The sequence below is a fragment of the Pristis pectinata genome, chromosome 23 (genome assembly GCF_009764475.1).
Source record: "Pristis pectinata isolate sPriPec2 chromosome 23, sPriPec2.1.pri, whole genome shotgun sequence".
NCBI lineage: Eukaryota > Metazoa > Chordata > Chondrichthyes > Rhinopristiformes > Pristidae > Pristis > Pristis pectinata.
In genome coordinates, this window is record NC_067427.1 from 17,375,903 (window position 1) to 17,397,719 (window position 21,817).

Genomic DNA, 21,817 nt, shown 5'->3' on the forward strand with positions numbered 1-21,817 from the left:
GGGATACTGTACCAAAAGCACTGTGGTTTTTAAACCACATAGTAGATATATTCATGAATTAACTTTATACTGGTATGAGAGCAGAATATTTGAATGTGCAGCTCTTATCATTGAAACAGCTGTCAATTTATTGGATTTTGTCTGTTTACAATCCTATGGAACAGGTTTGCATATGTTAAGGATGCTATCTAAATGCAAGGTACTTAAATTGTTGACAGCAGTAATGCTCGATTGCACCACTAGATGGCACCTCGCCCCATATTTTGGAAGAAGGTGGGGGTTTTGAATGGGAAATCAAATGCATGATATGCAAACCAAAAGCAGGAAATGCTGGTAGCAGACTGTACCTGTGAAAGATTTTTGACCTTGCAAGGGTGAAAGACTAAGAATAACTTTTACAAGGCAAGAAAGAGCAGGGACTATAGGACGGACATATCAACCATAAAAGGCACAGTAAGCGGTAGAGAAGTAATTAATTCAAGTGCACAAACTTTTCTGTTCTCCCTGGGCCGAATAAATGCGAGCAATGGAGCACGGGGAGAAAATATGCTTAAATCCCTGCTCCCATTATTTTGCATCCACTTCCGCCTGTTGATATTGACTTATTCTGACGCAGGGACCCAGGGTTTATCCACCAATTAGGCAATGCTGAGCCGCCCTTGCAAATCTTGAGGCCGCGAAACATCAGGAAGAAAAAAATACAATGAATATAGAAAATACTGTGGTGTGGAACTGTGTGGGCCAGACTTCAAGGGCTGGAGTGATCAGTTTTAGGGTGGGGAAAGTGCTGCAGGTTGCTCTGGACTCTGTTTTAGCACCTCAAATTTCATTCTCTACTGGTAAATCATGCTCAGCCGCCCAAACTTTCCCCACCCACGTGGACAGTGAAAGGGAAAAAAAATCAGAAACTGCACTAACTTTTAAATTGCAAAATAATTGTACCTGATCTTGCAAATATATTTATGACACATTAACAATGCAATATCAGCTAGCAAGTTCTGGAAATCGTAAGTTATGCTATGGGGTGTCGATCTCCGGAATTTGCTAGTTGATTTGCATCACTCCATTATCAGCTTTCTGTTAATGATACCATACCCTCAACCTCCATTTTTTTTAAAGAACTTATTGGGTTTGCTCATTAATTGCCATTTAATTTGCCTCAGAAATTTAGGACTGGTAAGTAAGTGTGCATGACACTGTGTGACAATTTTTTCATTCTTTCTTGTGTTTTATCCTCATGGTTATTCTCTCTGGATGAGATCTTACTCTGATTCTCCCTGCTTCCTTCCTTGTTATTAATTTACTCTTCCAGCAGATTAAAGAACAAAAACACTTTGAGCTGGAGGGTGCAGGAACACCAAGTAACAGGGTACACCGCAAGAAGCCCTGCTCCAACTGAGATTTGGTCCGTAACCTTAACTTATTACAGGCTAAACTCCATTTTGCATATTCGACAGGAATCCCATTAAAGACTCATTGGCAAAGAGATTCAATGTGTATTGCTAAGCACACAGATGAACTATTTTTTTATGGGATTCTCCCAATGTTCCAGCAAATCTTTGCCAGTCTATATGAGGTCAATTGCGGGGGGAATGTCGAAAATTCACCATCAAACTTTTGTCTTAAAGGTATAACTTCTGTGTATTTCATTGTTGTTCATTCTTATTTTCTCTATAAGCCTTTTGGTATTTGGCATGCCATTGCCACTGCTTCAGCAGAAAAACATGATGGATTGAATGGCATAACAATTTCTATGAATGGGGACACTGTCTATCTCTATATTGATTGGTAAGTCGATAGATCTATTGCAACATTTCCAGAATAAATTAATGGGAGAGTCATTTGATATTTACCAGTGTATTTGGAATCATGGTTTCCAAATCTGGAAGTGGGTGGGGTGAGGCTTCCAACTGACATTCAAACTCTTAAGAATCCAATGTAAATATTAACACAATCCTAGCAAACCCCTGTAAAAATGAACACATACTTGGAAAAAAGCTTGAAAGTACATACAGACTTAACAGCCATTTCCACTCGTGTGACTTTACTGTTATGAGAATACCATCATCTCTAGTTTTTCTTTCAAGTGACATACCCATAGTGACTTGGATATGCATCATCACCTCAGCAAAGCCCTTGAATTCCCTATTAGCATCAGGAAGATCAACACAAGGAGAGCAACAGTAGAAGAAGAAAGTCAACCACCTAATCAGGGCAACTTGGGGTTCGTGATTAATGTTAATCAAGCTAACATCATTCATATCTCAAAAGTGTGATTTTTTTTTTGTAATACTCAAATATGCATAGAAATAAGGGTTTGCTCCAAACTGAACTCGTATTCGTAACTGCAGCAAGGCCTCTTGATAAAAGTGATTTCTCCACTGGGTGCAGTGAGTGAAGAATAATTACACCACACAAATTAATTATCTCTCCAGCAAGATGCAGTGAATTATATACAAATAATAAACATGAATTCAATCCTTGTCACTTGAAGCAAAGTATACTTTGGGCTTATTTGACAGCGGCATTTGCCAATCATTTCTAATTCAAAGGAAGTTGTTTTCAGGCGGAGATGTTTGAAAAGTAGAAATAGAAAAAAAATTTACTAAGCAAACAGCAGATTAATAAGTCAAATTTGTTGTTTCATTATTGCTTGTAGTTTTGTTTTGAACTGAAATACACTTCTGCTAAATCCAGTCTGATTATGTAGAAAAACAATAAAAAGAGTTAAATTTAATCCCACTCTTTCTGAATAAAGTAGATCCATGTGGTTAATATGAAATTTTCTACAGCACCTTAAAATGTAGGTCTTTGAATTCCTTGATCCACTGAAATTAATGGAAACCTTCAGGAAAACGATATGTTAACTTTACATTTTCTGTATTGGTCAACACAACAGGGATGGGATATGCACAAAAATAGAGAAAATCTATTCCAATTCTTACAAGAATGCTCTTGAAGGTTGGTGTAACGTTTTATTATTTACATATATTTTAAGCTCTTTGGGGTAAGCATCGAGAAGAAGGCTGGAACAGCCTCCCAATTGCAGAATTCCTTACAGTATATGATGGCTCAGATCAGGGATGTTACTTAGCTCTCTGCTGTACCAAGAATGTATCTAAACAGAGAGTAGTATCTCTGGGTGGGTTTGGTTGACGTTTTGCTGCCCATATCTTCCTGAAATTTCAGGACCCACCTGCTTGCTGACTTACACCAACTCCCTGTCTGGCAATGCCTTGATCTTAAAATTCTTATCCTTGTTGATGTCCCACCCCGTCTTTACTCCTCCCCATCTCTGTACTTGCTTCTAACCTACAACTGTTTTAGATATCTTCACTCTTCCAGCTCTGGCATCTTGTGAAGCAGCTGTTTTTTAATCCCTTCTCCTTTGGCCAGGGTTTCAGTGGCCTAAGCCTGACGATCAGCAAGTCCCTCCCAAATGTCCTCCACCCCTTTTATCTTCTAAGTTTGCTCCTTACAACTGACCAAGCTTTTCATCAAGTTGCAAAATATCATCTTGGGTCACCTTGTGTCAACAGTGAAGTTCCTTGGGATGATGTACTATGGTGCCATATAAATGCACATTGCTTTCATTTCCATTCCTTGCACTCACTTCATCAACAGACACCTCTATACATGTTAATGATACCATTCTTAACAATTGCACCAAGTAATTGTGTGTTCCCTCCACCAAATCTATCTGAGTCTGTAAACATTTCTCTTGCACGCTAAGACTTTGCTGCAAATGTTCATGTTCCAATCCAGGGCTTGTACATGCCATCTAGGCCTTGAACTGAAAGGGTTTTGCTGCTCTTTGAATGGGATGTTAAATTGAGGTCTTATCTGCTTGTTCCAGATACACAGATTTTCGAGACACTATTCGAAAATCTGTGTATCTTCCCAATGATCTTGTCCTCCCTTCACCAATACTATATGTTAACTTTGGCTCAGTGGTAGTACCCCTTGCCTCCATGGCTTTACTCAATTCTTCCTCTCTTGGATCAGCACTCTTGCCCTTGAATTAGAGGACTGTGTGTTTGAGTTTCACTCTAAGGGAATTAAATGGATAACCTAGGCTTCTCATGAGGGAATGGTGCACAGCTAGAGGTATAGCCCTTAGCTGAGGTGTAAATAAGAAATCCCACAGCATTAATTCAAATGTTCCATGGTGTTGAGCCATTACATCCCTCAATAAGCATATATACTGTATGTATTAAGATAATCTAGTGATTATCAATGGTGTTTTAATTGGCATTAAAGCACACAGGGACGTCCTGAGGTGATGAGGGGTGCTATGTGAATGCAAACCTTTCCCATTCCCCCCCCCCCCCCACTTTATTTAATATCCTGTTTCCTTCCAGGGCAGCTGTCTCTTCAGTTTGCTCATTACAGAATCTTCAACTGCTTCAGCTCCTCGCTTGTGACAGTGAAAAATGCCACCAGGCCTGCTTCCAGAAACCCTTCTTTTCAATTCTCCTTTTAGTTGCCTCTCCCAATCTTGCTTCCTAAATTCAGAGTCTCTGATTACTAAATTATATGGCAGGGAATTTTCATTCTAAATCTGTTCTCAACCATTACTCAGATGGTAGCATTCTTGACTCAGAGTTCAAATTCTATTTTCAGAGACTTTAGCACAAACTACTTCAAAACATTATGTGGTTTGGGATATTCTGAAGCCGTGATAACTGCTGTATAAATACATTTTTTTCTTAACTTCAGAGAAATGGGATTACTTTGCTATAAATGGGAATGAGGAATACGTTATACTTCGGCACAACAACCCTGGAAAATGTGCTACCGAAACCTTCCTCTTATTTGGTAAGAAACAATTATTTGTTGAGTGAGAAGTTATAATTCTTCTTACAATCTGAAGATGCTGTGTGCAAAATATTTGGCATAGCCTAAATGATTTCTTCATCCATGCTCTAAAAGGAATAATCTACTTCCAGGGAGTTGGTAACATGTTTATCTTAAGACTATTTGTTGCTCTAATCCCCAAATCTGATCAGTGCTGATGGAGTTGGTTGAGTAAAATTTCCTTGGAGGATTACTTCATAGTTGAGACCAACATCAACTCTCTTCCACTCTCCATAAGCATAAGCTCATTTAAAACTCTGCTGAGCATATCCAAACTTGTACCATGACCTGTTGACTCATTACCCCTGCGTGTGCTGATCTACATTTTTCCAGTGCCTTGATTTTGAAAATTATCATCCTTCTTCCTTTCATGGCCCCATTGCTCCCTACTTTTGGAACAACCCTCCCCACCCCCAACTGCACCAAAAACTCTGCATCTCCTACTCCCTTCACCCCACCACTACAGCCTTACTGTAAGTCATGTTGGCCCGATGTTCTCATTGTTTATTCTGCCTTAAAGTCTACCTGCAGTTAAACTTTAAGCTGGATGCCCTGAATCTCAGCATCACCTTCTTCAATTTCTGTCTGATTGCACTCCTCATGTGTCTTATGACATCTTTGTCCAATAAAGGTATTATATATGTAGAAACTGTTCCATTCTTGTACAGGCAATACGCTCTTAGTTTACAAGATGTGTGAGCTTAATTCTCAGATCAAATTATTCTCTGCTGAAAATACGATATTGCATTCTGGAGTAGTTTATTGAGAAATGCACAACACAATTTCCTTTATTTGTTATTGTAGGGGATAGCTGGGAGAAGGGGGAAATTGGCAGATAAATGAGGCCCTTGTACTTCTGGTACTACATGTATAGTACATTGCTATTCTCTGCAAAGAAATGAAATCATTTCAACACAAATGTCTGAAATAAAGATAACAAAACACATTACACAAACATCACCTAATCCTGCAAAATCTTTGGACGATGTTAGTAAAGTGGTTTTTAGTGGGTGCATTGCATATATTATTATTTTTGACTCTTTCATCAATTAACAACGATTTGTCTTTGCAGGAAAAGATCCAACAGTAAGCGCTGCCATTATGGAAATTTTCAAGATGGTGGTGGATTGTTCAGATATTCCAGGGCTCACAATCTACACCCTCCCTCTGGAGAATGGTAAAAACCAGATGTCTGTGGAAAATTATAAATGATTTTGGGTATACATGTCCAAAGATGTCATCAGCTTTCTGGTGAATTGGGAATAGTATTTTGGGCAAAAGTTAACATCTTTTTATATTTTGTTAGAATGAGGTTTTAAGTACAGTAATGGAGCAACATTTTGAGGGGAGAAGTAATAAAGGTCTTCATATTACAAAAAGATAAATAAGGTTTGAATAATTGAGCTACTTTGACAATACAAGGACACAAATTTGAGATTTGCAGATTACTCAAAATTAGAGATGAAATAATACTTCAATATTAAAATAATTCCCAGCAGGTCAGGCTGTATCTATGGAGAGAGAAACAGAGTAAATATTTTAGTCAAAGACCTCTGATCAGAACTGATATGTTAGTGTTAGTTATTTCACCACGGATACTGCCTGACCTGTTGAGTTCTTCCAGCATTTTCTGTGTATATTTGACATACAACAACCTTTCCCTCAATGTCAGTAAAACAAAAGAACTGGTCATTGACTTCGGGAAGCGGGGGGTGGGGGGGGTGATGCACGTGCTCCTGTCTACATCAACGTTACTGAGGTCAAGAGAGTTGAGAGCTTCAAATTCCTGGGAGTGAACATCACCAATAGCCTGTCCTGGTCCAACCACATAGATGCCATGGCCAAGAAAGCTCACAAGAGCCTCTATTTCCTCAGGAGGCTAAACAAATTTGGCATGTCTTCATTGACCCTTGCAATTTTTATCAGTGCACCATAGAAAGCATCCTATCTGGATGCATCACAGCTTGGTGTGGCAACTGCTCTGCCTGTGACTGTAGGAAACTGCAGAGAGTTGTGGATACAGCTCAGCACATCATGGAAACCAGCCTCTCCTCCATGGACTCTGTTTATACTTCTTGCTGCCTCAGTAAAGCAGCCAGCATAATCAAAGACCCCACCCACCCCAGACATTCTCTCTTCTCTCCTCTCCCATCGGACAGAAGATACAAAAGCCCGAAAGCACGTACCACCAGGCTCAAGGACAGCTTCTATTCCACTGTTATAAGACTACGGAACTGTTCCCTGGTATGATAAGATGGACTCTTGACCTCACAATGTACCTCATTATGACCTTGCTCCTTATTGTCTACCTGCACGGTACTTTCTCTGTAGCTGTGACACTTTATTCTGCATTCTGTTATTGTTTTACCTCATACTACCTCAATGCACTGTGTAATGAATTGATCTGTGTGAATGGTATGCAAGGCAAGTTTTTCCACTGTACCTCAGTACATGTGACAATAATAAACCAATTCCAATAGAACTTCCCCTCCTTTCCTGCAAAATGGTGAATATTTGGAATTGATTACGTTAATTACACATGAAATGAAGTTCGAGTGGTCTTGAATAGCACTTTTTTGCCCTAAATTTGGAATCTTACAGTACATAACAATGTCAATGTCTTCAACATAGCTCTCCAGTTAGTTTCTTTTGCCCCATACTTTTGGAAATATTTCCTTTTCAAGTATTCAAACTATTCACGTTTGAAAGTTTCCATTGAGTTTACTTTTCAGGCAGAATATTTCTGATCATAGCAAGGTGCCACTTAAAAACAAAATAAAAATTCTTCATCTCACCTATGATCCATCTTACCAATAATCTTAGATCTTTGTGCTCTGGTTACCAACCCTCCTACCCAGGAAAACAATTTCTTGTTTGTTTTTTTTTCAAAACTGCTGACTTTTGAACACGATGAATGAAGGCAAACAAGTAAGTAAGTAAAGCCCCTTCTGTAATATTGGTCTATTGCATTTTCTGGAAAGTACTGGTGTGGGGTTGGGGCTTCCCCGTGACAAGGCAGAAGCAATTCAAGATAAGGAATGAAATATCACAGCAAAACAGGCAAGAAGCAATACATTAAGGTTCACCAAGATCAGAACTGGTTATAAGTTTAATGCATCTGCTTTTTTTTAGAAGGAAACTGCAAGATCAGCACACCAGAGGTTTGTATATCTTGTTCTTTTTTTTAAATACATTTAGCTAAATGCAGAACTTGCATGCAACAAAGTTCAAGAATGAATATTAAGTCTTGTTTTAAAAAAAACAGCATACTGTATTAAGAAAACAAAACTTGATCGTGCATGTTCAGGAGAATTAGAAAATTACTGGAGGTAGCTGATTGATTTATCATCTTTTGTCCTCCCAAAGAGCACCTTGTCCTTGGAACCTCTTGTCCCAATACTGTTACTTTTTAAAGAAATTGCTACATTGTACATTAACTGACAGTTAAACATGCTGCACCAAGTTAAACTCAATGATTAAGGACAATGATATGATAATTATTATGTAATTTGCATCAATTTCTCTGACGCAGAATAGGAAGAAATATTTAAGCTGTTCAGTCTCATTCTTACATGCAATCAGTGGTTGCAGAAAATCTGAGAAATCTCACATTTTGATTTTTTTTCTAATATTGCCTCCCCCCCATCTTTTCCTTTATCTCTTTCTGTACCTGATTTGATTCTATTTTACCCATTTACTTCTCCACTTTACCTCTTTTCCTTTCTGTATCCTTAAATCTGACTGTTGGTGTTGTTTTGTAAACATGTGCCTCTAATAACTTGCTATCCAAAATAGAACTTCATTTGTAGGATGCAGAAGAAAATCTAGTTGCAAGGTGACATCCCAGCATTAAGCATTTATGTTATGCGTTCTAGTTTGTGTTATACATTTTTGAGAGTCAGCCCACATTTTTGAAAGACTCCCTCAGTTGCAAGGGAGTTCTTGTGATCAGTTGCAACCTCTGACCTAATATTTTTAATTAGCTCTTAGTTTTCTCAGATTTTATTTACATTGATTTTATATTACAGAAATAAAGGAGATAAATTGGAACAAGACAGTGCTTGAGCAAATCATCGACAACTCAGCCTTTCAGGACTGCTCTCATGTTCAATGTTCCTTTACCAATATACAAAATTATAGCTTTCATTTTAAGATTATTTGGAGATCCAAGTATATTAAGAAATCTTGTGATTCTATACAGATCTTTTCATTTTTAGCACTGGAAATTTGCAGACAATATTCAAATAAAATATAATAATAAATGTAACAAGTATACTAGCAAAGAGGAAAAATATTTCTGGAGTTGCAATATCTGGTGAACCTGTATTTAGGCATTAATTAACATGAAAATGTCAAGAACTAAATAAAATATTACAGTTGATATTTAGTTTTGTGAGTTACTGTTGGTTGCAAGGGGAAGGCAAGTATCTGTGGGACTCTGTATCCCCTGATCACATGTTTACAGCTGTCCTCTATCTCGCATAAAAGCTGCTGGTACAAAATAATGAGATACTGATAACCTGATTTAACTCCATCACAAGGGAAATAAACCTTCATAAGGCCATCAGGAAATGCAATAATATTTGCAGATTACACTTGATCACTCTTGAATGAATCCCTGCAATTAAAATTAACAGTCTTATGTGGTGCTGAAGTAATTTGATGAAGGTGTTCTCTATAAGTCTGGACATAATTTAACACTTTACCTATTGGAAATATGCTTGAGGACAGAAGAAGCTTGGAATCATCAAAAGCAGGAAAGAATATTTGGAATATAGGAAATTCTTCAGTGGATTTCACTTGTGCATGTTGATTTCTAACTTGCAGATTAACATAAAGCCCAGTTGACCCACACAGCTCTCAACTTAATTTCCAATTAAGGCCAACTGGTTGTCAGTTTGTACTAACTTTAAAGGGGAATTCAAAATATCATAGATAAAGCAGAAATAAAAACAATTTTTCCGTCGAGACAGCCATTTACTCCATCTGTCCATGCTGGCTTCTATGGGACCATTAATCCTATTCTGTCTTGTATACCTGTACCCATCAACTCCCCTTGGATTTTTTTTCCCATTGAACAACACTAGGAGTATTTTACAGTAGTCAATTAACCTACCAATACATCTTTGGGATGTGGGAGGAAACCCACACAGTAAAGTGGAGGATGTGCAAACTCCTCACAGACAGTACCCAAGGTCAGGTGTTCAGAGCTGTGAGGGAGCAGCACCCAGTGTTGCACCACTGTGCCACTAAGGTAGGTGTTTATTGGAATTCCTTCAATTCCACACACAGATCAGACATCTTCAAATGAACAAATGTGACCCCTGTTAAAAGGGTATAAACATAAAAGTCCAAATTGATCAGTAAACAAAGTTTCATTAAATGATGGCTTTCCTGGCTTTGCACTCCAGTCTCTTCAACGGTGGAAAACATTTGAGTATGCTGGAAGGCACTGCATAGACCCCTTCCAGGGACACCTGGGCACATTTGCAGGTGAGGGAGAGAGGTAGGCAGTGGGAGCTGTTGATGTTGTCCTTGGCCAGTTCCAGTGGAAGACCAAATGAAAAGATTGTTTGCCTTGCAGGCTTCACATCTGGTGACTAACAGCCAGCAGGAGTGCAAGGGGTAAAGTCTAACCAGAAGTTCAGGAACAATCCCCTTCAATTAGCGGAAAGAGCTACAATTTTGCTTTGACTTTTGATTCTAGAATAACTGGTGCCTAATGCAAAGCAAGGTGGTTAAACTGAGATTCACCCTGTGGATTGGGTGGCACGGTAGTGTAGCAGTTAGCGTAACGCTATTACAGCACCAGTTGACCAGGGTTCAATTCCTGCCACTGTCTGTAAGGAGTTTGTACGTTCTCCCTGGGTGTCTGCGCGGGTTCCCTCTGGGTGCCCTGTTTCCTCCCACATTCCAAAGACATATAGGTTAGAAGCTGTGGGCATGCTATGTAGGTGCCGGAAGCATGGCGACACTTGCGGGCTACCCCCAGCATGTTCTCAGAAACGCAAAAAGAAAGCATTTCACTGTGTGTTTTGATGTACATGTGACTAAGAAATAAATATCTTACATTTTGGGACTGGATTTTCAATCCAGTGTGGTGGAGATTGCAGGGATAGGGCTGAAGTTATGGAAGGATTTGAAAACAAGGACGAGAACTTTCATTTTAAAAACGCTGTTACCATCTTAATAAGTCTCCTTTGCAACCTCTCCAAGGCTTTGAGTTCCTTCCTAAAGCTTATGCCAGAGTGGTTACTCCCAAGTATATCAAAAGCACTATCCTATTTATACAATGTTGGCAAACCCCCGTAACATTAATACTGTGTTTTTATTACCAGAGCTAAGGATTCCACACTCTTTTCATGCGCCTTAATGAGCCACACACACAGATAAAGTTATTTTTCGCTCCTTCAGTCCAAAGTCTGTCCTACCTTGTTTCCATGGTGATACGTGGGCGGGCCATAACCCGGAACAGGAAATAATTGGGTGTCCATTTATTTTGTTGGTCGGGTTAAGGCGGGTTTCCAGGTTTTTTTTGACTGAAGGATCATGCCGGCCGAGGATAAACGATGGGAGACCCTGGAGGCGCTGCGCAACTCGAAGAAAGGGCGACTGACCTACGATACGAGCTGGCTGGAGGAGGGAGACGTGAGTGTGGCGCGTCAGGGTGGTGGGTCCGGACCCTGAGCCCTCGGGTTCAAAGCCGCCCCCCCCCCCCCCCCCCCCCCCCCGGCCTCGTCGACCCCAGACCCCTGAGTTCTCTCCTCTTCCCCCACCGAGGGTTGGGGTCCCCGCCTCCCGTCCCCGGGCCCCCCTGCTTCCTGGGCCTGGTATAAACCGGGAGAAAGGGCAAGGAAAGCAATATATTTAGAGAGTAGGAATCTTGGTGGCAGGGGACAGTTGGGCGGCCTGACCTCCCCAGAACTCGGATTTTTTTAATCCCAATTTTCCTTTAGTTGGAAGTAAAAAAAAACTTGCTGGGACTCTGACCTATAAATAGTTGTTACTGGAAGTACTTAGCAGGTCGAGCAGCATCTGTGGAAAGAGAAACGGAGATAATGTTTCAATTTGGGGACCCTTGTTCAGTCTTGACCAATAACGATAGCTCTGTTTCTCTCTCCCAGATGCTGCCTGACCTGCTGAGTGTTTCTAGCATCTTCTGTTCCTATTCCCCCTTTAGTTGGGTTGTCTTCCCTTTCCCCATTCCTTTCTGAGTTTGTTTACTTTACCTAGAACCACCCCCCCCCCCCCCCCGGAATTGCTTGTCTTTAGCCTGCCTTCTCTCTTTTGGCTTGTCTTGTTTTCTTTTGAAATGTAGCTCTGAGGGGAAATTTCATTTCCTTCAATCAACATAACAACTTCAACCCATGTGATGCTGTTAACGTTTTCTGTTTGCAACTAACATCAATTACTTCAGTATTCTTGAAACTCAGTTAATCCAAAATTATGCTACTTTTATCTGGTTGTACACTGCCCCACTCACCCATCACCCCTATCCTCATTAACCTATGTTAATGGGCATCTTTGAAAGCTCCAATCTAAAATTTGCCTTGTGTTTGAATTGTGTCTGTGACTGTACCCCACTAACTCTGAAATACCTCCATTATAGCCTTGTAGAAATGTAGGTTGTAGTTACAAGATTGGGGGTGATCACTTAAAACCTGAGGTGCGTTGGAACTTCTCACAGGGAATGGTGAATCTTTGGAATTTTCTACCCCAGAGGGTTGTGGAGTATTTGGGGGTGTTTAAAGAGGATTTTTTTGAGAGATCAGGGAACTGGCACAGTTCAGCCATGATCATATTAAGTAGGCCTGAGGGGTTGGTTGGCCTAAACCTATTTTTTGTTCTTGCATGATATTGATATCCGTATAGTGAATCGGGATAGTAATGTGGCCACAAGACTGTAGATGCTGGAATCTGGAGCAAAAAAACACAATGTTGGAGGAACTCAGTGGGTCAAGTAGAATCTGTGGAGGCAAAGGGATGGTCAACGTTTTGGGTCTTAACCCTGCATCAAGATAGGAATGTAATACTTATTAACCAAACCCATGCAGTTGTAAAGAAGAAAAATATCTTTATTCTTGTTGCTGTAATCCTAATAAAATTCACATCCTGTTGTGGGCACCAGGGGTGAAAGAAAATTTTTAAAATAGGATTGGATAGTTTGAATAATAACTGTTCTGAAGGGCACTGTGCATTTCAATAAGAGTCTCCCTTGGACCAAGTTATTTCATAGCTCTTGTTTTACATCATTCAATGTCCTATTTTTCTAGGGTATTTTGGAACAATGCCAATCGTCACCCAAGCTTTCTGTAACCTCAGCATGGATACTAGATCATTTCTCCCAACCAGAAGTGCAATCCAATGCCACAGAGAATTTGGCACCTCTGATTCAGGGTCTTGCTGGAAACGACCAATTGCTGGAGAAGTCTGTTCCTTCTCCAGAGCCAAGAACAGAAGAGAAAAATAATAATAATGTGCAGGTTTGTCTCTATTCATTAGTACGTACTGTTCATTATTCTCTGTAATCACAGAATAATGGGTATTGGGGTATAGTTGATCACTGACATTTTTGAATGTACTTTTTCCACAATACTGGTATCTAAAAATTCAGGGCTTTTTTTTTCTTGCCAGAAGGACTGTCAATTCTGATTGAATGTATTCCAAGAGATTTCATCCTATGATTTCTTGCCAAAAATTCTTATTCATATTATTTATTACCAAGATCTCTGGCCTTCCCATACAGTTTGGAAAGTGGACAGGTACATTTAATTCCTGGTGACCCAGGGGTATTCTTAGAGGGTTGGCAACCTTGGCTTTTGCAATATTTGGGCATCCTGTCCCATTTTAAGCTGCATCTGGTTGGTAACTTGCTGCCAGCCTTGGATTATAACCATTTACTGGGGCAAGAAAAATGCCTTGGATTATGTTCTGCAGACCCTATGAGGAAGTATCTGGCCTTGGCTCTGAACTCTTCTCCCTGGTTCTGTCCCTCCCAGTAATACTGCATGAGAATAGGGTGCAAATCTTAGTGTCAATTGAACCTCCAGCAAAAAAAAGTGTTTTTCCACCCCTCTGCTTAACACTTTTCTGGAATAGCTGCTTTGGCTGATGCTTGTAAGGTTAAGCAAGCACTCGGACCACTGTGTTGCCTAATTTCATTTTAATCTTCCCATTCCCTTGCTGGTCTAGTGTTTCTGTATTGGCACCAAAGCATGGTACTCGATCACTCCTCCATATTGCACTTCTGTAATAAAAATAAACTGCCTTTGTAGACTTAATCGAGTATTTTAATTATTGCTTTATTCCTAAATAGCTAGGTACTTCCTTTAAAATCTGTGTAATTGTTAAAGTAAATTCTTTAAAGTCAAACAGTTACTTAATTTGTCCATGAAGTTTGAGATTGTGTGCCAACTTTTAAAATGCCACTTTTGGTTTTGTATAATGTTAGTACCAGCTTTTAAAATAAATTGCGTTTTTTTAATCCATGTATGACTGTGTTCCTTGTGCTATCTCTGGACACAGCTAACTCTGAGCATCACACCTTCCACCCCACATAAACTTTGAGCTTGCCCAAAATTCTGCTGTGTGTATCCTAATTCAAACCAATTCCCCTTCATGCATTATTCCTATTTTGTAGAAGGTTCTGTTCTACAAAACCTTGTTTTTAAAGTTCTCTCCTTATTTTCAAATTCCTTTTTACCTTGCTCTCCTCTACTCTTTGGCCTCTTGCATCCCTAAAATCAATTATAGAATCTTGCACAAGTGTAATTTTAATTGTCCTATCATTGGCAGCTGTACCTTCAGCTGCCTGGGTCTTTATTCTTCAGTTCCATCAGTTCCATTTCTCTACCTATTTTAAACTGCTGCTGGAATTTCCTCTTTGTCCAAACATTTGGCAAGCTGTCTTAAAGTCTCGCATTGAAATGTTCAGTGTTGAATTTTGTTTAATGACATTTCTGTGAATTACCTTGGGATGTTTCAATATATTAAAGACACTATATAAAAAGTTCAATTTCGTATCAGTTTATTCCTTTTTCTGTTTTTATCAGTTGGTGCAGGAATTGACTCCAGAACGTGCACTTCTGCTGCTTTCACCAGAAGCCACTCAGATCGAAGGTTATGTTAAAATGTATGAGGGAGTCCACAGAATTAGGGGTCAGGTGAGAAATGGAAAATAAAAGTATTGCTTGTGTTTTAAGGTAGTGAAAATTTGAATGGGTAGTGTGGCTTGTGTTCTGCCACCACTGGGAGCACTGCTAGGTCACTTAAGCAGTACCTAGGACTACCTAGGGACATCAGACAAAAAAAAATCTGAAAGAGGAACGGGATAGGTTATATTGTCCTTTGAGGCTTCCTGACCATTAATAAGATTGTTGGGTATTCTACCTCTATTTTCTAATCCCATTTCTTTTTGTCTAAAAATCCATTCATCTTGAAATTTCCCATGACTAGCATTCTAGTGGGGCTTGCAGGCAACAAGGCTTTTTGTGTAACAGATATCATTTTACCTAGTATGCTTAGTGCTGGGAAAATCTCAATATTTCTGGGATTGAATCCTTGCACAGCTATAAGAAAGCAAGGGGTTTCTCTGGCATGCTGGTTGAGCACAATAATCTTCACTACACAATGTCCAGTGATGTATTTCTGGGTGTGTGGAATGGGTCAGTAACTTGCTGCCCCAGAGGTGAGGAAAGTGGTGTGGTTACAGCATTTTCAGTAATTCTTTATGATTTGAATTACTAAATGTTGCTTATTTTAATAGTTGATTCATCTTTTCAATTAAAAATGGTTTCCCTTAAACCTATAAATTAGTCATATTCAAATTGTTGTGATAGAAGTTTCCTCAAAAACCTTTTATAAATAACTAGGAGCAAGAGGGTAGCTGGGGAAAGAGTAGGTCCTCACAACGACTAAAAAAGGAAGTCTTTGTATGGAGCCAGGGGATGTGTGTGGTGTCCTGAATGAATACTTTGCATCACTCTTCATGAGGGAGAAGGACAGGGAGGGTGGAGAGCTAGAACAAACTGCCAGAGGAAGTGGTAGGGCAAGATACAATCACAGCATATAAAAGGCATATGCACAGGTACATGGAAGGAAAGGACTAAACAGATATTGGCCCAATGCAGGAAAATGTAATTAGCATAGAATGGCATTTTGATTGCCATGGATGAGTTTGGCTGGAGTGTCTGTTTCAGTGTTGTACAACTCTAAAATCTCATCATGTTCCAGGGATTCTCTTCAAATATTGGCCCAAAGTTCTTCCAGTGAAAGATACTAACAGGTACCTGGAATATAAAAAGATTAGTTCGTGGTGTTGGAGTCATAGAGTTGTACAGCACAGGAACGGGCCCTTCTGTCCATCATGTCAATTCCAAACTTTTTGCCCATCAATACTAATCCTATTTACCTGCATAAGGTCAGTGTTCTTCTATGCCTTGTCTATTCAAGTACCTGTCTAAATATCTCTTAATCTGATTCCACTACTTACTCTGGCAGTAATATCAACCACTCTGTGTTTCTAAAAAAAAATTTGCCCTCAAATCCTCTTTAAAACTCCTTTCTCTCACCATATATGTATGCCCTTTTTTTTAAATTCCCCTACCACAGGAAAAAGATTCCATCTATCTACCTCATATAATTTTATATACCTCTAAGGGAAAATGAGCCCAGCCTAACCAATCTTTCCCATAACTCAAGTCCTTCATTCAGGCAACCTGAATTCCTGAAGTTTATGGATTTGATTTGAAAGCTATACTGTGTGTTTGTTAACTAGCAAGGAAACAGTTCTGCTTTCTCTCGATATCCTGCTTCATAATATATTGATTTATAAACTGCAGTGGAAGCATACTCACGAAGGCAATTGTTGTAATCTCTTTGATAATTGCTTCACGTTCCTCTAGCTGTTAATTCAAATGATCACATTTCACTGCAGCTCTGAACTGCATTCCAAATGTATCTTGGCTCTTTGGTAACAAATTCAACCAATTCCAGCAAGCCTCATAAAACATTACAACCTTGTAACTTTGCTAGCTCTGAACTGAGAGCTGGAATAATTTATAGTATTGGCAACCAAATTGATTTCCTCATTTCAACTCCCAAATCTTGTGCGCCTTTATTTTTTCATAGTCTACATTTGTTTTTATAAGCTGGCTAGTCAGTGTACAAGCACAGCTGGAAAATTTTTGTTTTTTTGTAAACTCCCATTACTCCTTGTTGAAGGAAGTCAGAGTATGGTTGAACAGGCAGTAGAATTTCTAATAACTTCACAAAGTGATATATGACTTGATTAATTGTATTTTGGGTATCATAGAATGACATTGCAAAAGGGAAGGCTATTTGGCTTCCTTAGCCCGTGCAGGTGAATCACGTTACACTCTCATCTGTTTCTGATGCTTCAAGGAGTCAGCACTGGATGATGTTTAGAATAAATGCCTAGCTGCAGTTCTTCCTTTTCTGGTCACTCTCCTTTGTCTCAAAAGCCACCAAGGTGAATTGCCCCATTGAAACTTTGCATGAATAGTTGAAATCAGTTGTTTCAAACCTTCCTCATCTATGTAGCTCAGTGATACATCATGTGCTGATCCATTTATGGGGATAAGACATCTCTAACCATCTGATGTTTCATGTCATTGCTTAATGTGTTGAATCCACTGAAACAAGCCTGTCAGCCCACTGTTTTTGCAGGCATTTGTGTTCCACCTGAACTGATGTGTAAATAATAAAGGAAATCCCTTGTTCACAAATGCTTTCATAAAACTCTTTAGTACATTGTAAAAGTGTGGTATTTTTTCTGTCCCTGCCCAAAACATCAGAGCTGCTTGGACTTTTCATTTGGAGATGTGTGTGCCCTGCCTTTCTATGAAGCTGTATTACTGCATGGGTCAAAAGGATTTAATTTTCTCAGTCATTATGTACGGTAATAATTACACTGGTGTCAAATATTGTTGTAGGGCTAGGTGGCGATCAATCTGATGGCACAATAAAATGGAGCATAATTCAATTTTCTAAAAAAAACCTTTTTGTAATTAAAAATCTAGGGGTGAATCCAGTCTTAGACATTGGCATTAATTATTTAAAATTGAGATTATGTGTGACGAACACTTCCTTCTGCAACCAACAGTACCAAAAACAGATTAATCATTTAATGCTCATTTTGCTGTTTGTGGAATCTTGATATATGAATTCAGCTACTGCCTTTCCTAGGTAACAAAAGTGACTGCACTTCAAAAGTAATTTGCTAATGGTGAAGCCCCAAGGATGTGATGACATACTGTATTAATGGAATTTCATTCTATCTCTCTTCTTAGGCTGAGCTGAAGCATCGTCAGGAACTCCAACAGAAAACTGTTCAGGATCTCTCAAAATCATCTGCTGAACAAATGAAGCGATTTGAAGAATCCTTGGAGCTTAAGCAACGTCAGGAATATGAGGAGATGCGTGATATGATGGAGAAAGGGTAAGAAATTTGAAGGCTATTGGATGTGTCTCTTTGGTCAAATGGTAAACATGGCTCTCTTCATCAATTTCAATAATTACCCACAGTTGTTAAATGAGAATAACCCCAAGGTGACTTGTACTGAAATGTTTACCCTAACCTCCTCTTTGGATTTATTAAACCCTCTCTTGCTAAAGATATAATTGCAGTTTAGAGATCAACAGTTAATGAATTATGAGTCATCTGGTATCTATTTTTCTTCCTCTTAATTCCATTTTGTGTAACCTGTACAGCTCCAAAACAAAAGTTTTGTTTCATTCTGGCCTTATGACACAAAATCTAAGATGACATTTGCTGTGCGTAACTGAGGGAGTATTGTCCTGTCATGGGTGCAGCACTAAACTGGTGCCCTTTCTGCCACCTTGACTGATGTAATTGATGTGTAGTACTATTTTAAAGAAGCAGGCAGGTGTTTGTCCTAATGTTCTGACCAATTTTTTTTCTCATTCATCATTCTGAATCACAATATCAGAAATGTATGGTACAGAAAGAAGCTACTTGGTCTTTCTGGTTGTCTATGCTGGGAACAAAAGTGATTTTATTTTTTGGCTAATCCTGTGTCCTAGCTCTGGTTCTCTAATCTTACAGGGTATGACACGAAGTATTCATCCAAGTTTTCTTTTAAACCTTGAGAGTTTCTGTCTACCCCATCCTTCTGGGCAGTGAGTTCTGATCCCACCACTCCTTGGATGCAAGAAAACTTTTTTCTCCTCTTTCCTCTTACCAGTGACCTTAGATCCGTGCCCCTTTGCTCGCCACTGCTAAATGGCAATAGGTCCTCAATCACCCTATCTGGACCGCCTGGAAAATTTTATGCACCTCAAACCACCCCTCAAGAAAACAACTCTAGCCTGACTGATCTCCTGTTAATTAAAATTCTTCAGCCCTGGCAACTTCCTTTGTAGCCTCTCTGGTACTGTCACATCTTCTACTGTGTGGTGACCAGAAATGTATGCAGTTGCTGTGGCCTCACTATGGATGGGCACTGCTAAGATCCATGTCTTCTTCCAAGTTGTTTATCATTATATAACAATTATTGTGTATTCACTTGCCTTGTTTTCCTTCCCCCAAATGCATTACCCTATACTTCTGTGTTGTATTCAGTTTGCCACTTTCTTGCCACCATTGATATCTTAATGATGCCTATGATTTTCTTCCTCACTGTTAGTTACTTAGCTAATTTTCATTTCATCTCCAAATTTAATCATTGGTCCCATTTCTATATTTAAAAGTAAGAGAACTAACAAGGAGTTCTATTTTTTGTTGTTGTTGACCATTACTCTTTGTTTTCTCCTCACCCTGTTACAGATCCAACCTCCTGTTTTGCCTTGGATCCTTTGGGCTTTTCTTTTACTAATCATTCTACCATGCGGGACTTAACCAGATGCCTTGTAAAAGCCACGTGGCCTATACTGCACTGGCTTCCCTGTTTCAATCAAGTTAATATATCCTTGATCTTTCCACAAATCCATGGTGTCTATGGATATTCTGTGTCTTTCTAAATGATTTGTAATGTTCTACAGACTTAATTTTAGTATTTTGCTTGCTACTGATGGTAAGCCAACTGGCCTGTAATTTCTTGGTCCATTCCTTTCTCCCTTTTTAAGTATCCAGTCATTAACATATTATCATTTATTGGATCTTGCTCTGGGTGTATTAGCTGCTATGTTTGCCACATTTTACAGTGATTACACCACAAAGATGCTTCCTTGGCTGTAAAACAATTCGGGATATCCTGAGATCTTGAAGGTTGCCATTTAAATGAAAGTTTTTATTTCATTTGTAACTATATTGTCTAATACTAGAGGGCATGCATTTAAGGTGAGAGGGGGAAGTTCAAAAGAGATGTGTGGGGGCAAGATTTTTTAACACGGTGGTAGGTGCCTGGAATGTGCTGCCAGGGGTGGGGGTGGTGGTGGAGGCAGATACGATAGTGACATTTAAGAGGCTCTTAGATAGGCAGATGAATGTGCAGAAAATGGAGTGATATGAACATTGTGTAGGCAGAAGGGATTAGTTTAGTTAGGCATTTAATTACTAGTTTAATTAGTTCGGCACAACATCTTGGGTCAAAGGGCCTGTTGCTGCACTGTACTTTTTAACTTGATGAAAGCATTGTAAAATGCACATTGCTGAAATTGAATCTTCATTCTATGCATTTAAATTGAAATTAAATGTTCATCCAGTAGAAACAGAATGGAACATTTTTTGCAATGAAAATTTGCTTCAGTAATTTTATTTCACAGTTATTCAATGATTAGTTTAGTAGGTATTTGGGTTAACCTGATTTATCATTAGCATCTGAAGTTGTTAGTTTTCTTATTTTATTACTACTAAAAGAAACAAAAGATAAGCCTGGCATGTTATTGGAAAAATTAAATCAGAATACCTTTTTTTTAAGTTGCTTAGTGACTTTTTAAAATTATTCCAGTGTTAAATTTTCCATCTTTTAGCCCATCGTGACTGTCTTTGAAAGAACTATCAATTAGTTCCAGTTCCCCTGATATTTTGTAACAGATTTCTTTTTGTTGTGCTGTAGACCGATATAAGCCAAATCTAAAACTTTATTGTGATTTTTGGGAGGGGTTTGGGGGGGAAAGAGAGCAAAATGTTTGGAGTGTGAAACCAAAAAAACATTTCTTTTGAAGGTCTCTTGAAGCTCGAGGACGTCAAGAAAAGTTAAAGGAAGAGCACCGGCGCAAAGCAAAGGTGAATAGTAGAGTACGCTCTGCATTGTGGAGTTGTTAGTGAACCCTGTTTTGTTATGAAACTGCAGGGTGCCAATAAGGTTTAAAATCAAGGGGTGGGGAAAAAGTCAATGGGCTGATTCCTTTGACTGAGAGCTCCAGAACTAGAAGGCATGAACATTAGATTAAATATGACATACTTCGGAAAGAGATAAGGGAATGCTTTTTTAAGATATGCATAGACATACAAAGCGTTATTTGGAACTCACAGCACTGAAATGGGCTTCTCAGCCCAATCAGTCCACAAATCTTTTTTTTATTTTGAACTCTATCTTTATCAGTTTTTGTCAGTTCTTGGGTGAAGTTTCTCCTAAATTCCTCTTCATGGTGACCTCCTCTTATTGATGTTTTCTAGCTTTGCACTTCTCCACAAGTGGAATTGCACTCTCTTTAGTTGCCCCTGTGATGGGCCTTCTACAAATTTATGATTAAAAAAAATAATCCTCAGTGGTGCAGCACTACCTGGGTACATCAGCTGGACTTTTCAGTTCTGTGGAGTGGGTCTTGAACTCTAGAGTGAGAGGAACCAATGGTTCACAGACATCCATTGATTTAAAAAAAAACTTTTGCTTTCGTTCTTGAATGGACTCAACAACACAGTATTCATGGCCCTATTGGGGAGAGAATTTTGAAAAATACACAACTTGGGTAAAGAAATTTCCCTTCATTCAGAGTTGCATTAAGGAATAAAGTTGCACTTCTGAGATCACTTCTC

General features: G+C 39.1%; 1 protein-coding gene across 1 annotated transcript in view; it reads left to right on the top strand.

Annotated features, from left to right (window-relative positions):
* The first annotated feature begins 11,281 nt into the window (after positions 1-11,281).
* Positions 11,282-21,817, top strand: part of gle1 (GLE1 RNA export mediator) — a 37,503-nt gene continuing 26,967 nt past the window's right edge. The window contains exons 1-5 of the mRNA XM_052036955.1: positions 11,282-11,505; positions 13,131-13,340; positions 14,910-15,020; positions 18,168-18,316; positions 21,004-21,064. Of these exons, the coding sequence (XP_051892915.1) occupies positions 11,407-11,505; positions 13,131-13,340; positions 14,910-15,020; positions 18,168-18,316; positions 21,004-21,064 (630 nt within the window). The 5' untranslated portion in view covers positions 11,282-11,406. The remainder of the gene's footprint in view (positions 11,506-13,130; positions 13,341-14,909; positions 15,021-18,167; positions 18,317-21,003; positions 21,065-21,817) is intronic.